General features: G+C 51.1%; 1 protein-coding gene across 1 annotated transcript; it reads left to right on the top strand.

Moving 5' to 3' along the window:
* The first annotated feature begins 534 nt into the window (after positions 1-534).
* LOC146356771 (uncharacterized) lies at positions 535-15,260 on the top strand. The gene is made up of 6 exons (XM_084831963.1): positions 535-1,489; positions 2,067-2,193; positions 2,443-2,546; positions 2,734-2,860; positions 4,766-4,858; positions 10,820-15,260. The coding sequence occupies exons 1-6, from the start codon at positions 614-616 to the stop codon at positions 12,193-12,195; spliced, it is 2,703 nt and encodes a 900-aa protein (XP_084688089.1). The 5' UTR covers positions 535-613; the 3' UTR covers positions 12,196-15,260.
* The last annotated feature ends 1,888 nt before the right edge of the window (positions 15,261-17,148 follow it).

Here is a 17,148-nt window from a genome sequence, read left to right as displayed (position 1 = left end):
GGCCAGGCTTGGCAGTGGCGTGCAGTCCGGGGGATGCAGAGACCACCTTGGAATCAGAATCGCAGGGTTGGAAGGGGCCTGCAAGGCCATCGAGTCCAACCCCCTTCAATGCAGGAGTCCAAGTCAGAGCATCCCCAACAGGTGGCTGTCCAGCCTCGTCTTGAAGGCCTCCAGCGTGGGAGAGCCCACCGCCTCCCCAGGTCATTGGTTCCATTGTCGTACTGCTCTAACAGTCAGGAATTTTCTCCTGATGTTCAGCCGGAATCCGGCTTCCTGTCACTTGAGCCCATTATTCCGCGTCCTGCACTCTGGGATGATGGAGAAGAGATCCTGGCCTTCCTCTCTGTGGCAGCCTTTCAAGTCCTCGAAGAGCGCTATCGTGTCTCCCCTCGGTCTCCTCTTCTCAAGGCTAAACCTGCCCGGTTCTTTCCGTCTCTCCTCGCAGGGCTTTGTTTCCAGCCCCCTGGTCATCCCCGTTGCCCTCCTCTGAACCCCCTCCAGCTTGTCTGCGTCCTTCTTCAAGTGCGGTGCCCAGAACGGGACACAGTCCTCCAGACGAGGCCTGACCAGTGCGGAGTAGGGGGGGACTAGCACTTCCCGGGGTTTGGAAGCGATGCGGCTATTAATGCAGCCCAAAAGAGCCCGGGGCGGCCGGGCGCGGGCGGGCGGAGGGAGGGCCGCGAGCCGGGGCCCGGCCGGCGGCGGAGCCCGAGCGGCGCGGCCCTCTGCCGGGGAGCCGCGCCGAGGGCCGGGCCGGGCCGGGGCGCCCGGCTTCCCCGGGCCCGGGGGCGGCGGGGCGCGGCGGGGCGGGCCTGCGGGCGCGCAGCCGGGGAGGCGGAGCGCCGCTTCCGGAGAGGCCCGCGGCGAGGAAGGGCTGGCGAGGAAGGGCTGGGGGCCTCCGCGCTTCCGGCCCCGCCTGGGTTTCCCGCGCCGCCCCGCCGCCCCGCCGCCTTCCCTCGCCCCCCCTCGCCAGCGGCCTGGGCGACGGCCCGCAGCCGTTGCGGGACGTGACCGCGCCCTCCCCGTCTCCAGGCGTCGGGGCCTCCGCGCCCCCAGGGAGGCCGCGATGGAGCCGGGAGTGAAGACGGGACAGCCGGGCTCCGCCGGGCCCGGCGCAGGGGGGGCCCCCCGCGCCGGCCGGGACGGGGGCCGCGGGGCGCGCCGGGGAGGGCCCGGGCCGGGCAGCCGGGGCGGCGGCGGCGCCCGGCGGGAGGAGGCGCGCCGGCGCTTCCGGGGCTGCGGCTACCGGGCGGCCGCGGGGCCGCGGGAGGCCTGCGGCCGCCTCCACCGCCTGTGCCGCCGCTGGCTGGAGCCGGGGCGGCGGCCCAAGCGGCAGATCGTGGACCTGCTGGTGCTGGAGCAGCTGCTGGCCGTCCTGCCCGCGGAGGCGGCGCGCTGGGCGCGCGAGTGCCGGCCGGAGAGCAGCTGCCAGGCGGTGGCCCTGGCCGAGGGCTTCCTGCTGGGCCGGGCCGAGGAGCGGCGGCGGCAGGTGGGGGGACCCTGGCTCTGGGAGCCCCCGGGGCAGAGACCCTAAAAATCCCGCCCCCCCCCCGCCGTGTCCCATCCTACACTCCACTGGGCGATGGTGCTGAACGTGTGGATCTGGCTCTCCCCGGGGGGTATCACTAGATATCACAGCGGAAGGGGGTTGGGGGGTTCCAGGGAAGGAACTGTCCTCCACACAGCGGTACAGGCCCCCCACCAGAGCAGAGATTAGCATTTGGAGGCACCAGAACTGCTGTGCAAGCAGTGGAAACTCCCGAGCACCAGGGAACACCCGGGGGCTTCTCCCTCTCCTCCCGGTTGGTGTCAGGAGGGGCTTTGGGGCGCCCTGTTCTGGTGCTCTCCGAACGCCAGGGTTGCCTTACTGGCCCCAGTCCGGAGGTCCTTGTGCGCCGCCGGCCAGACCCAGCCGTGTGAGCTGCGGTTCTTGGGAGGCAGAATAAGAGCGGCAGGAGGCCCGACGCCAGCAGACGGGAGACGCTGCCCTCGGCCTCTGCCCGGCTCAGCCCTTACGCAATGGCGTGAACGCAGTTCCCTCCCTGGGCTCCTCCCTCCTCTTCCAGGCGCAGGGGATGTTGGCCCAGGTGGCCACGGACGTTGCTGAAGCAGCAGAGGGTCCGTCGGGCCCCACGCAGAGGCCGCTGCTCACGGAGATCCTGCAGGAGGGGGACGGAGGTGCCAGCTCTCCAGGTAAGGATCAGCGGAGCGCATTTCAGCATATGCCTGATATTCCCGGCTGCTTTTAAGCACCCCTTAACCCTGTATGGGCTGGAGAAACCTTTGAAAAAGAGATTTGTTTCAGTAAATTGAGCCTTTATATGAATTAAGTTATGGCGAGCAACGAGGTGGAGAAAGCTTGATTTTACTCAAGGAACTAAAATACAAATGCCCACAAAGCATAAAGTATTTTCTCTCTTTCTTTCATTGTCTTTTTCTTAGGAAACGGAGCAACACTCCGAAGTAGTGAGGGGACACTGGAGGCTCCTGCTCGGCCTTCTCAGCGTTGTGTCAGAGTGGAAAGACGTTCTGGGCAGCTGGAACAGGTATGGGAGGCCTGGGTGCCTCGGCCCCCTGCACGTCTCCCTGGGCCGGAAAGGATCGCCCATCACAGGTGGCTGCCAGGAAGGCCTTGAATGTCCCCCACGGGCCCTGGATCCCGCAGGGGGGCCTCCAACCGCCCCCCCTTCCTGCCTCTCCGGCATCATTGCCCAGGAAACTCTTCTCTTCCAGGCTCCGGTGACCTTTGAGGAGGTGGCCGTGCGCTTCTCGGCGGAGGAGGGGGCTCTGCTGGACCCAGGCCAGAGGGCTCTGCACAGGGAAGTCATGGCGGAGAACCACAGGACTCTGGCCTCCCTGGGTAAGGCCCCCTCTTTCCCTCAGCCGACACATCCTGGAATCCTAGCATTGGAAGGGGGCTCAGAGGCCATCCAGACCAACCCCCTGCTCGGTGCACCCTCTGGTCTGCAGGGTGCAGCTCCTTGTGCAGCCAGTCAGGCTTCTTGCAATGTCCCCCATTTCTCCTTCTCATGGGCATGGTTTGCGATTGTGCCTTCTCCGGATCTCCCATCCCTGCTGAGCTCTTTTTTCTTTCAGCATTTCCAACGTGGGATCCCTCGCCAAGTTTTCTCTGAGCTTCTTGACATTGGCTTCCCTGAAATCCTAGTGTGCATTCAGCTAAACTCAGTTTCCACTGATCTCTCCATCACAAATCCCCCAATGACACGGTCACTTTCCCCCAAGGTTCCCTCCACGTCCACTTCACCTGCCATTTCTTCCCTGTCAAAAAGCGTATGGGATGTTCCGTTCTTTGCAGGGTTAGGCTTCCGGCAGACGCCAGGAGAGCTGAAATCCCCCATGGCTGTTACAGCTCTTCTCTGTGGAAGCTTTATCTTCCGTTCCAGGGAAGCGCCATCCATGTCTTCCAGCGGGTCCTGAACTCCCACGCCGCAACCCCTCCTCTTCCTCCCTCCCCGTCTTCCCCGAGGGCTTCCATGCTGCGCATCCTGGGTTTCCTCAGAGGTGGGACATTCCTGGCACGTGGTGCCCCTCCCCCGGGCCCATTTCGTTTGAGAAGCGGCGCTGTTCCCGTCAGGAGTCTCGCCCCCAAGCCTCAGTGATGCCTCTCCGCTTGCGCTTAGCCTCTCGCATCTGGAGGTGATGCTCGCCCGGGTCATTCCGCATCTTCCCTGCTTTCCTACACAGGCATCGGTGGGATCCACCTCCAGGGCTTGTCTCCTCGCAGGCCTGCGTGTCCTTCTCCATAGAAGGTGGCCCAGTAGTCCTGCGCTCTGGGCTTTTCCACCCCGCCCGTGAGTTTAAAGACCCCTTGATTGGGGTCGTGAGGCTCCTGCCAAGACCGCTCTCCCCAGTCCCTGCGAGGTGCACCCCCTCGTGCCCAAGGGCCCCTTCGTGCTGGCATCGTAGGCCACGGTCCGCCAGACCAGCCCTTTTCCCAGGGCACCATCTGCCTTGCCGGCTGTTTGCTTTCAGTATCCTTCCTCTGCACTGGCGCCCTGGCCTTTGACAGAAAGGGCTGCCGAAAACTCCTCTTGCCCCCCCAGTCCTTCCCTGTCCTACCCCCAGGCTCGCAATCTCTGGAGATCCAGTCAGCGTTTCTTCCACGCTCCAGGAAGACAACGCAGTTCCGAAGATGACATGTCCGGTGTGCGTGGGGTGCCAGGGAGGGCTCCCATGGCGGGCCAGTATGCCTGGGGTCCAGCGGAAGCCCACAAGGCCAGGCCCATAAGACCATAGACGGATTGCTCACATGCTGATGTCCTTCTCTTTGAGCTGGCCAGGCTATGGCATCCCTTCAACCCTGGCCTGGCCGCCTCTGTATATCCTTACTTGGCGCGGTGGAAGGGCCGGCGCTGACCAGGAGACTCAGGCTACCCCGGGCGAGAGCAGGGCATCCAGAGAGGGAGCTTCCCTCCAGGCTGGGGCTGCCCTCCCCCTCGTGTGGCCGCTGGCACCTGCTCCGTGGCTGCCTCTCCAGCAGAGTTGCAAAGCAGAGTCCAAAGGCAGCAGGCGCGTTCTGCCGGCACACTGGTGCTCCTTGGTCAGAGCAGGACCCTCTGGCTACAGCCCCTCTGGCCGCCCCATGTGGAGGAGCTGCAGGATCCGGCCAGCCTCCCGTTGCCCTCAGTGGGGCTGGGGAGGACAGGGAGGAGGGGCAGGCTTCAGACTGCGTGGTTCCAAAGCCCTAAACAACTACTACTGGAAGTGCCGGAAGTAATTTCCCTCTTTCTCTCCTCTGCAACAGGCCTTCCGGTTCCCAGATCTGACCTCCTCTCCTGGCAGGAAGCAGCGGATGATCCACTTGTCCAGGGCTCTGAGGAAGGGGGGAGATCAGCAGGTGGGTGCTGGTCATCTCTGGCTGGGCTCTTTCTCCATAGGCCTGTCCAGCTTTGTGTTCCCCCAGCAGATGGTTCTCCTGGCTAAATGTCACCCTCCTGGGAGATCTCTCAGAACATCAGCCTGGGAATAGGTGGAGGGACTTGACCAGCTGGGAAAAGGCTAATTCGTGTCAAAAGGGAGGTGGGGAACATCAGTTGAATAGAAGTCCTGTGCCGTCATTTTATTTTATGTTATATTATTTATTATGACATATCCCGCCTTTTTTCCTCTTGCAAAGAGCCCAAGTTGGCTTTCCCGGTCCTCCTCCTCCTCTCCATTTTATCCCCACAACACCCCTTTGAGGTAGGTCAGGCGGAGAGTCAGCGACTGGCCCAAGTCACCCAGTGGGCTTCCTGGCCGAGTGGGGAGTAGAGTCCCAGGCCAGCCCTCTAACCCCTACTCCCCATGGCTCTCATTCTTCAGCCTGTGCAATCAGGATATGGAGAAGCTGCTTGGAGGGGGAGGCCTCGCCCGTCCTCTGAGCCGTGCCCTTCGTGGGTGATAAAGGCAGCCAGGTTGTGCTTAGGATTTCAGAGGTGCTTCGTCCTTCCTCTCTGGAGCGCGTGGTCCCCACTCTTCCGAAGGAGGCGGAGGTGCAGTCTTTGTTGAAGGAATCTAGCCTCTGGCCTCGGCTTTCTCGTACTTATCACTCGATTCATAAACTGCGGGGGGGGGGGCAAGGCGTGGGAGCGGTGGCGGCCCCTCAACTCCGGGTGGTCTTGAAGGACACTGACTGTTGGATCCACATTTTCTTGGTGGTGGATGACTTACACTGGGAACTCCAGAGTTTCACCATATTCGTTCTTTGGGATACATCACTGGTTTTCAATACCATCGACCATGATATCCAAGTTCAACCCAACCTATGTTGCTGGTCGAGGCACAGAGGTGTCCCCAGCCTGCCGCTACCTTCCTTCCTGGCTGTGGGAACCTCACTGAAACTCTCACAGGAATTTGGGTGACCAGGGCCCCACGCTGGGAGAACGAGCGGCTGCTCCAGAGGGCCCTGCCAGCCATTCCCTTGGCTGCTGCAAATGCCATAGTGGAACAGTAGCTGTTGGAGGAGGCCCCTTTCCTGGTTTGTTTGGGGGGCACTGTAAAGGAAGGCAGCGGGCAACGTGGCTTTCCCCAAACCATGTTCTGGTCTGCCTCCACCACCCTCCTCACCATTACACATGGGACTTGGAGGGGCCCTCCCAGGTGACTTGGCCCTGGGCACAAGAAATAGGGACTACACCGGCTCCCCTTATACCTTGAGCTCAGACAGACCCCAAACTGGTAACGCCAGTCAGAATTACTCTGGATTCAGCTGTCAAGGGCTCCTTGGAGGCCTCTCTCAGTCTAATCCAGTAGCCAAGTCCAGACACAGACAACGGGATTCCTTTCAAAGCTTTATTCTTCTTTTACAACTTAACAACTATACCGATTGCAACTAGATCTGAGCAGCACAGTACCTATGCCCTAAGTTGAAACAGTTGGTCCCCGTTTGAAAGGGAATTACTGGCAGACCCCTGAACTTAAGGACTAGGGAGAGTCCCTCCCCTTTTCCCTTGGATCCTCTGGGCGCAGCCGTTGTTTGCGCGCCAACCGGGCACTACGCCTCCTTTCCGCGCCCTCCATCTGGCGCCGCTCTCTGCGTCTGCGTCGCGCATCCACCCAGTCTGCTATCTGTGCTCGGTCACTCCCTGGACTGCTTTCTAATCTAGGAATGCTGGTGGGAGGAATCTCCGTCAGCTGTGGGCCCTGGGAAAGAGGAGCGCGCTCCTCTCCCAGGAGCGACTGCTCTTCCTCAGAATCAGAACTACTCTGGGATTCTATGGGCTCAGTGTCCACCCTGACATCAGCACCGACCCCAAAGGAAAATAGCGGCACAGATCTTTCAGGTTGATATTTTATTTACAAGTGAGGGATGCAAGTGAGGTTACAGAGAATTCTAAAATACAACAAACAGTTGGAAACCCAGAACAGACAAAATAAAAACACACTGGCTGGGTTCACATGGAACACTAAACCTATCTATTAGTTTTCTCATCCATCCTTCCAGTAGTTAGAAGAGGGATAGAAAGGGAACGAAAAATACTCCGGGTGAATGACTGGCTACGAAGGTGGTGCCGACGAGAGAGATTTGGATTCTGGGACCACGGGCTATACTTCCTGGAAGATGGGCTGTTGGCTAGGGATGGGTTGCACCTCACAAAGGCTGGGAAGAATGTGTTTGGCCACAGCATGAAGAACTTCATCAGGAGGGCTTTAAACTGAATCCTACGGGGAAGGGAGATGTAATGTTGGGGGTAACAATGGACGTAGGCGCATGCACTGCAATGGAGAGAACAGCGCTGATAGCGCCCAATAATAGTCTTCAGACACATGTAGGAAGAAAGCCAGACTATGAAGCACATGGTCTTCGATGTCTATATACTAATGCCCAGAGTATGGGAAACAAACAGAACGAACTTGAACTCTTAATACAGGAGGGAAATTATGACTTGATAGGTATAACTGAGACTTGGTGGGATGACTCTCATGACTGGAATACAGCAGTTGAAGGATATAACTTGTTCAAAAAGAACAGGAGGAACAGAAAGGGAGGCGGGGTTGCACTGTATGTGAAAAATACATATCTCTGCACAGAAATACAGGAGGAGGAGCTTGGTAGCCCCATCGAGAGCATCTGGGTTGAAATAAATGGAGCAAAGAATAAAAGGAACCTGGTGGTCGGAGTCTACTACCGGCCACCCAATCAAGGAGAAGCCAAGGATGAAACTTTTGAAAAGCAAATAGCCAATGTTTTAAGGAAGCATGATGTAGTAGTAATGGGGGACTTCAATTTCCCCGATATTTGTTGGGAGACAAATTCTGCAAAACATGGCCCCTCCAGGAAATTCCTGACTTGTGTGGCGGATAACTTCCTCCTACAGAAAGTAGAGGAAGGAACTAGAGGATCGGCTATCCTTGACTTGATCCTAACCAACAGAGATGACTTAGTGGATAAAGTAGCAGTTACAGGAACTCTGGGGGAAAGCGACCATGTTGTACTTGAGTTCTTGGTTCTAAGGGAAGCAAAAGCCGAGTGTACTCAAACGCGTACCCTGGATTTTAGGAAAGCTGATTTTAATAAACTCAGCACAATGATCAGTAAGGTCCCATGGCAAGCAATGCTAGCGAGAAAAGGAGTCCAAGATGGGTGGGAACTTTTAAAAAAGGAAATTCTCAAGGCACAATCACAAACAATTCCAACAAGAAGAAAAGGTGGAAGACAACAGAAGAAGCCAATGTGGCTTCACAAAAAGCTTAGGGATGACCTGAAAACAAAAAAGGACACATATAGGAAGTGGAAAGAAGGCCAAGTAACAAAGGAAGAGTACAGGCAGGTAGCACAGAATTGCAGGGATGGCGTCAGGAAGGCTAAAGCGGAGAACGAGGTGAGGTTAGCGAGGGATGCTAAAAACAACAAAAAGGCTTTCTTCAGCTACGTGCATAGTAAAAGGCAGAGGAAAGAAATGGTTGTTCAGCTATTAAATAAGGATGGCAAAATGATAACAGATGACAAAGAAAAGGCAGAGGTGCTCAATTCCTACTTTGGCTCAGTCTTCTCCCAAAAGAGGGTCTATGACCCCCCTGGCAAAGGCGAAGTACAGGCTGAAGGGGCAGGATTGCAGCTTGAGATCGACAGGCATATGGTCAAGGAACACCTCATTACTTTGAATGAGTTCAAATCTCCAGGGCCAGATGAACTGCATCCTAGAGTCATAAAGGAACTGGCAGAAGAGCTCTCAGAACCGCTGTCTATTCTCTTTGAGAAATCATGGAGGACCGGGGAAGTGCCAGATGACTGGAGGAGGGCTAACGTTGTCCCTATCTTCAAAAAGGGTAAAAAGGAGGAACCTGGGAACTACAGACCAGTCAGTCTGACATCAATCCCTGGGAAAATTCTGGAGCAGATCATAAAGCAATCCATCTGGAAGCACCTTGACAACAATGCAGTGATTACTCGAAGCCAACATGGATTTGTCAAAAACAAGTCCTGCCAGACAAATCTGATCTCATTTTTTGATCAAGTCACCTCCCTTGTAGACCGTGGGAATGCTGTAGACATCATATACCTCGACTTCAGCAAAGCTTTCGAAAAAGTGCCCCATGATATCCTGATGAGCAAACTAGCTCGAAGTGGGCTAGATGAAACAACGATCATGTGGATCCACAGTTGGCTACAGAATCGGACTCAAAGAGTGCTTATCAATGGGACCTTCTCAAGCTGGGGAGAGGTAACGAGTGGGGTACCGCAGGGCTCAGTCCTGGGCCCAGTGCTCTTCAATATTTTTATTAATGACTTGGAGGAGGAGGTGCAGGGAATGCTGATCAAATTTGCAGATGACACAAAATTGGGAGGGATAGCTAATACTTTGGAAGACAGAAACAAAATTCAAAGTGATCTGGATAGACTGGAGTGCTGGGCAGAAAACAACAGAATGGCATTTAATAGGGACAAATGCCAAGTTCTGCACCTAGGAAAAAGAAACCAAATGCACAGTTACAAGATGGGGGATACGTGGCTCAACCACACTACGAGCGAGAAGGATCTTGGAATTGTCGTCGATCACAAGCTGAATATGAGCCAACAATGTGATGTGGCTGCAAAAAAGGCAAATGCCATTTTGGGCTGCATTCATAGAAGCATCGCTTCCAAATCCCGGGAAGTACTAGTTCCCCTCTACTCAGCACTGGTTAGGCCTCATCTGGAGTACTGTGTCCAGTTCTGGGCACCACACTTTAAGAAGGATGCAGACAAGCTGGAGAGGGTTCAAAGGAGGGCAACAAAGATGATCAGGGGACTGGAAACAAAGCCCTATGAAGAGAGACTGAAAGAACTGGGCATGTTTAGCCTTGAGAAGAGAAGACTGAGGGGAGATATGATAGCGCTCTTCAAGTACTTGAAAGGTTGTCACAGAGAAGAAGGCCAGGATCTCTTCTTGATTATCCCAGAGTGCAGGACACGGAATAATGGGCTCAAGTTACAGGAAGCCAGATTCCGACTGAACATCAGGAAAAACTTCCTGAGTGTCAGAGCAATACGGCAATGGAACCAATTACCTGGGGAGGTGGTGGGCTCTCCCACACTGGAGGCCTTCAAGACGAGGCTGGACAGCCATTTGTCAGGGATGCTCTGACTTGGATTCCTGCATTGAGCAGGGGGTTGGACTCGATGGCCTTGTAGGCCCCTTCCAACCCTACTATTCTATGATTCTATGATTCTATGATCTCTCCACTCGAGGCACAGAGTTGTCCCCAGCCTGCCACTGCCTTCCTTTCCAGCTGTGGGAACCTCACCCAAACTCACCGGAATTTGGACAAGCAGGGACCCACGCTGGCAGAATGAGTGGCTGCTCCAGAGAGCACTGCCAGCCGTTCCCTTGCTGCTGCAAATGCCACAGTGGGAGAGTGGCTGGCAGGGCTCTCTAGAGCACCCACTGGAGGAGAAGGCTGGCCCTCCTGGTGAGGGCAGGGGACAGTGGCACAATTCACCCCTCCTCCTACTCCACCAGCTGATGTAATGGGATGGCCAGCCCTGATTGTATATTTCGGTGAGTTGGGCTATTGAAACCTATGGGTTACAATTTTCTTGTACCACTTCCTGGTTTAATTATGAAATTTTATTTTATTGTAGTTTACATTTTTACCTATTAGTCTGTTCCATCTGGAATGGATTAAGTCCTCATAGGCAGTCTATCAGTATCGGTATAAATAAGATAAAATCTCTGTATGCCACTCTAGTTATCAGTTCTATTCAGCATTAGAGTCAATTTATTATATTTAGAAGGATCTGCCACTCCACTCGGTATTGTTTCGTCTGTTAATGAAAACCGCAAACCACTGTCTTTGTACCCTGAATTGAGGGAATATTCTCTTTTCATTTTTTCAGTGGAATGTGGAAAGAACTTCAGTCGGGGCTCCCACCTTACACAACATCGAAGAGTGCACTCGGGAGAGAAGCCAAATAAATGCTCAGAGTGTGGAAAGAGCTTCCACTGGAGCTCCCACTTTAAACTGCATCAAAGAATTCACACAGGGGAGAAGCCCTATAAATGCTCAGAGTGTGGAAAGAGTTTCCGCTGGAGCTCCCACTTTAAACAACATCAAAGAATTCACACAGGGGAGAAGCCCTATAAATGCTCAGAGTGTGGAAAGAGCTTCCGCTGGAGCTCCTGCCTTAAACTGCATCAAAGAATTCACACAGGGGAGAAGCCCTTTAAATGCTCAGTGTGTGGAAATAGCTTCAGTAGGGGCTTTCTTCTCAATTCACATCAAAGAATTCACACAGGAGAGAAGCCCTATAAATGCTCAGAGTGTGGAAAGAGCTTCAGTCATGGCCAAATCCTTAAACATCATCGAAGAATTCACACAGGACAGAAGCCCTCTCAATGCTCAGAGTGTGGAAAGAGCTTCAGTCGGAGCTCTGACCTTAACTCACATCGAAGAATTCACACAGGACAGAAGCCCTATCAATGCTCAGAGTGTGGAAAGAGCTTCAGTCGGAGCTCCAAACTTAAGTCACATCAAAGACTGCACACAGGGGAGAAGCCCTATAAATGCTCCGAGTGCGGAAAGAGTTTTAGGTGGAGCTGTAGCCTCCGGTATCATCAAAGAATTCACACTAGGGAGAAGCCCTCTCAATGCTCAGAGTGTGGAAAGAGCTTCAGTCGGAGCTCCCAACTTAAGTCACATCAAAGAATTCACACAGTGGAGAAGCCCTTTAAATGCTCACAGTGTGGAAAGTTCTTCAGTCAGAGCTCTCAGCTTAATCGACATCAAAGAATTCACACAGGGGAGAAGCCCTTTAAATGCTCAGAGTGTGGAAAGAGCTTCAGCTGGAGCTCCAGCCTTAAACAACATCAAAGAACGCACACAGGAGAGAAGCCCTTTAAATGCTCACAGTGTGGAAAGTGCTTCAGTCAGAGCTCTCAGCTTAATCGACATCAAAGAATTCACACAGGGGAGAAGCCCTTTAAATGCTCAGAGTGTGGAAAGAGCTTCAGCTGGAACTCCCAACTTAAGTCACATCAAAGAATTCACACAGGGGAGAAGCCCTTTAAATGCTCACAGTGTGGAAAGTGCTTCAGTCAGAGCTCTCAGCTTAATCGACATCAAAGAATTCACACAGGGGAGAATACCTTTAAATGCTCACAGTGTGGAAAGAGTTTCAGTCAGAGCTCTGAACTTAAGTCACATCAGCCGTCTTGTTTGTTCCGGGTGGGGGAGCCATTTTTAAAATGTCAACTCCCTGTATTTCAGAAATAGATGGTGCGTGATCTATTTCCAAAAATATTTCCAGAAATACAAGGAGTTGCCATTTTAAAAATGGCTCCCCTGTCCCTGGCAGAACAAGACTACTCACGGCACAGGTCCAGGGGACCCAGGTAAGTTGCTGGGAGGATTTCTGGTTGGTGATTGTGGTATGATCAGCTCATGTCCTCGCAGTTATCAGTGCAGTCAAAGAAGCATGAAACAATTCAGGATTCTATCACTATCCTTCAAGGTCTGTGGACTCGATGAATATTTGTCTTCGAAAGATGGAGTCGAAAGTTAACGCACTTGAAGACTGGGTTACTGCTCACGAAACTGCTATGGATGCCTCTCATAATTTCTGACTGCTTGAATTTCTCAACTGGAGGCCTTTGCTCGGAGAGCTAACCTCCGTTTTCTTGGCTTTAATGATCTGCCTACAGATCTCCGTCTTGCTGAGTTCATGGATAAATTTATTTGTGAGTTATTGGCTTTGCCTTCTGATTTTCCACTTGATAGTGAGCGTACTTATCGTGTTCCCGGTTATTGTTAAATTTTTACATGCCTCCACGAAAAATGATCTTATGCATTTAGCAAGAGTGGGGTGGGCTTTGGTAGGGGCCAGCAAATGACAAGATTATGCTCTTTCCACATTAAAGAAATTGCTGATAGAAGAAGACAATTTACCGAGGCGAGAAATCTAGCAAAGCAAATTAACTTGCAATATCATATCAAATATTCTGCCACATTTTGCATTTTTATTGAAGGCCAGATGAAGAAGTTTTTAAGTTCTGATGCGGCAGAATCATTTCTCACTGGCATTAAAATCAAAATGAGGGATCCGACTTCTTCAGTTTCTTGAGTTGAAATCCAGCCGTTTTCTATCTTTTTTTTTACTGTTCCTCTGGCAGTATTCACTGCCAAGCTTTGTTTGGGTTATAGTTGATAAGTCTGGGTGGCATGCCAGATCAAATGCATTATATACTACTGCTCCCCCTTTCTCTCTTTTTTCCTCTTCTATACGTGTAACATGTACATAATTCCTGTTTTTGAGTGTGTTAATTTACATATTTTGAGTAGATACAGGTTATATGTAACTACTATGTTAAATTTAGCTTAAAGTTATGTAGGTACATACGTGTGTCTATGCGTGTGTATGTATATGTATACACATATGCATTTGTGTTTGTGTGTACACATATGAATACCTCTCTAGATATAATATTAGTTAAAATGTCCAATTGGTTTTTAATTTTTTTTAAATTATTATTATTATTACTATTTCTTGTTTTTACATTTGTAACATTTGTAACTTTGCTCTGCGTATGTATTTAATATGTGGAAGGAGCCAAGCTGAGCATTGCGCTTACACGTCGGTCCAAACAGAAGGCAAACATTTTTTATTTGTTTTTAAGTTTGTTTCTCTTTTGGTTTGTTAGGGGTGGGTTTTGGCACTTTTTTATGGTAGGTGGACACAAATTGGATTATTTGAGTTTTATTTTTATTTTGGCTTTTTATTTTCAATTTTTGTTCATATTTTGGAATAATTTAAAAAATTTTCTCAGTTTCTACATAACAAGAATTACTTTGATGAAGTTTGAAATGCTCAGTCCTAAACATAAATTAAGGATGTATTTGTTATACCAATTATGGTATATAAATTTAGTCATTGTTTGTAAATCTAGAAAGATGTGTTTGGGTAGAAGGGCAAACAATTTGCTTTTGTTTTTTCAATGTTTAATGCGACTTCATGGAACATCAAGGGGCTGCGAAATGTAAAGAAACAGAATCATAGAATCAGAACAGAAGGTTTGGAAGGGGCCTGTAAGACCGTCGAGTCCAACCCGCTGCTCAGTGCAGGAGTCCAAGTCAGAGCATGGATGGCAAAACGATAACAGATGACAAAGAAAAGGCAGAGGTGCTCAATTCCTACTTTGGCTCAGTCTTCTCCAAAAGACGGTCTATGACCGCCCCCCCCCCCCCCCAGCAAAGGCGAAGTGCAGGCTGAAGGGGCAGGATTGCAGCTTGAGATGGATAGGCATATGGTCAAGGAACACCTAATTATTTTGAATGAGTTCACATCTCCAGGGCCAGATGAACGGCATCCTAGAGTCATAAAGGAACTGGCAGAAGAACTCTCAGTATCGCTGTCTATTCTCTTTGAGAAATCATGGAGGACGGGGGAAGTGCCAGATGACTGGAGGAGGGCTAATGTTGTCCCTCTCTTCAAAAAGGGTAAAAAGGAGGAACCTGGGAACTACAGACCAGTCAGTCTGACATCAATCCCTGGGAAAATTCTGGAGCAGATGATGAAGCAATCTATCTGGAAGCACCTTGACAACAATGCCGTGATTACTCGAAGCCAACATGGATTTGTCAAAAACAAGTCCTGCCAGACAAATCTGATCTCATTTTTTGATCAAGTCACCTCCCTTGTAGACCGTGGGAATGCTGTAGACATCATATACCTCGACTTCAGCAAAGCTTTCGACAAAGTGCCCCATGATCTCCTGATGAGCAAACTAGCTCGAAGTGGGCTAGATGAAACAACGATCCGGTGGATCCACAGTTGGCTACAGAATCGGACTCAAAGAGTGCTTATCAATGGGACCTTCTCAAGCTGGGGAGAGGTAACGAGTGGGGTACCGCAGGGCTCAGTCCTGGGCCCAGTGCTCTTCAATATTTTTATGAATGACTTGGAGGAGGAGGTTCAGAGAATGCTGATCCAATTTGCAGATGACACAAAATTGGGCAGGATAGCTAATACTTTGGAAGACAGAAACAAAATTCAAAGTGATCTGGATAGACTGGAGCACTGGGCAGAAAACAACAGAATGACATTTCATAGGGATAAATGCCAAGTTCTGCACCTAGGAAAAAGAAACCAAATGCACAGTTACAAGATGGGGGATACGTGGCTCAACCACAGTACAAGCGAGAAGGATCTTGGCATTGTTGTCGATCACAAGCTGAATATGAGCCAACAATGTGATGTGGCTGCAAAAAGGCCAATGCTCTTTTGGGCTGCATTCATAGAAGCATCGCTTCCAAATCCCAGGAAGTACTAGTTCCCCTCTACTCAGCACTGGTTAGGCCTCATCTGGAGTACTGTGTCCAGTTCTGGGCACCACACTTTAAGAAGGATGGAGACAAACTGGAGAGGATTCAGAGGAGGCAACAAAGATGATCAGGGGACTGGAAACAAAGCCCTATGAAGACAGACTGAAAGAACTGGGCATGTTTAGCCTTGAGAAGAGAAGTCTGGGGGGAGATATGACAGCACTCTTCAAGTACTTGAAAGGTTGTCACAGAGAAGAAGGCCAGGATCTCTTCTTGATCATCCCAGAGTGCAGGACATGGAATAATGGACTCTAGTTACAGGAAGCCAGATTCTGGCTGAACATCAGGAAAAACTTCCTGACTGTAAGAGCAATACGACAATGGAACCAATTCCCTGGGGAGGTGATAGGCTCTCCCACACTAGAGGCGTTCAAGATGAAGCTGGACAGCCATCTGTCGGGGATGCTCTGACTTGGATTCCTGCATTGAGCAGGGGGTTGGACTTGATGGCCTTGTAGGCCTCTTCCAACACTACTATGATTCTATATGATTCAAAGCATCCCTGGCAGTTGGCTGTCCAGAAAGAAAAGAGTTCTTATGAAGTTAAAAGAGCTTAATGCTGACATGGCCTTCTTACAAGAAACTCTTTTGATGGCTGCAGATTGGCAGATGTTGCAAAAGGACTGGGTTGAGGAGGCCTTTGTCACAGCCACTTCAATATGATGTAGAGGGTATTTTAATCTATAAGTGACTTTCTATCTCAGTTCAACAGGTGACTTTTGATATTGAGGGCGTTTTTGATCTTGGTAGGAAGGTATATGGGCAAAGTAATTGTTATGGTCAGTGTATATGAGCCAAATATTGATTCTCTGGCTATGTTTCATGATTGTTTTGCTAAACTGGTTGATATTACCTATGATTATTTGATTGTGGGTGGGGACTTCAGCGAGCTCTTAGATCCTTTGCTGGATAGGAGTACACCTCCTCCTAAGACCCAGTCTGCAGTGAGACCGGCACTCCAGGCTTACATGATGGAATATGGTTGAATTGCTGCTTGGAGAATTACACATCCTGCCGACATCTCCCACACTGGAGGCCTTCAAGACGAGGCTGGACAGGCATTTGTCGGGGATGCTCTGACTTGGATTCCTGCATTGAGCAGGGGGTTGGACTCGATGGCCTTGTAGGCCCCTTCCAACCCTACTATTCTGTGATTCTATGACAGAGTATAGTTTTGTTTCACCAGTTCACCATAATTGCTTTAGATTAAACTATTTTTTTATTTCTACAACTTGAGTATGTCAAATCAAAGACTGCAAGATTGATACATTGGTAGTGTCAGATCATACCCTGCATGTTTGGAACTGCAATTTTCCGATACTCCTAGGGCCCCCAGTCTTTGGTGTTTTAATCTTTCCCTTCTTAATGACAAGACGTTTAAAACCTAGATGTTAGCTGAACTAACAGAGTATTTCAATACTACTGAGGGTACAGCAGGTTCGTGTGCCATTGCATGGAAGGCTACTAAAGCTTTTATAAGGGGCCGAATTATCTCTTATGCTTCCTATCAAAAAAGCTTTAAAAAACCCCTCAACTGACACAAATAAGAAGCTGAAATCTCATAACGTAGTTGCCTCTTCCCCCACAGCACAACTTTATCTAGAGCTACAGAATACTAAGTGTGAGTTGAACAACATCCTTTCACAACTGGCGCAATTTGCTCTGGCATGTGTTGCCCCGGCCATGGGCGTTTAACTCTTAGGTTAGAGGTGCCAAGATAGTGATAAATCAGATTCAAAGGTTTACTTACAAGGAGACTTTATTGCGTAACTTACAGCACACAGGCGTACCCAATGGTTGGATCAGACAGCTTCTCTGAAACCCGAGCCATGGGGCACCGTGGGTCAT

Source organism: Heloderma suspectum, chromosome 2 (assembly GCF_057233095.1).
Source record: "Heloderma suspectum isolate Gila_16-S chromosome 2, 16-S_ref, whole genome shotgun sequence".
Classification (NCBI taxonomy): Eukaryota; Metazoa; Chordata; class Lepidosauria; order Squamata; family Helodermatidae; genus Heloderma; species Heloderma suspectum.
The sequence above is the reverse complement of the archived record's forward strand: the minus strand, read 5'-3'. Positions and strand labels throughout refer to the sequence as shown.

Coding starts and splice junctions, on each gene's coding strand:
- LOC146356771 (XM_084831963.1), top strand. CDS start 614: ATGCGGCTATTAATGCAGCCCAAAAGAGCCCGGGGCGGCCGGGCGCGG. Junction 1,490..2,066: donor CCGAGGAGCGGCGGCGGCAG/GTGGGGGGACCC, acceptor CTCCTCTTCCAG/GCGCAGGGGATGTTGGCCCA. Junction 4,859..10,819: donor GGAAGGGGGGAGATCAGCAG/GTGGGTGCTGGT, acceptor TCATTTTTTCAG/TGGAATGTGGAAAGAACTTC.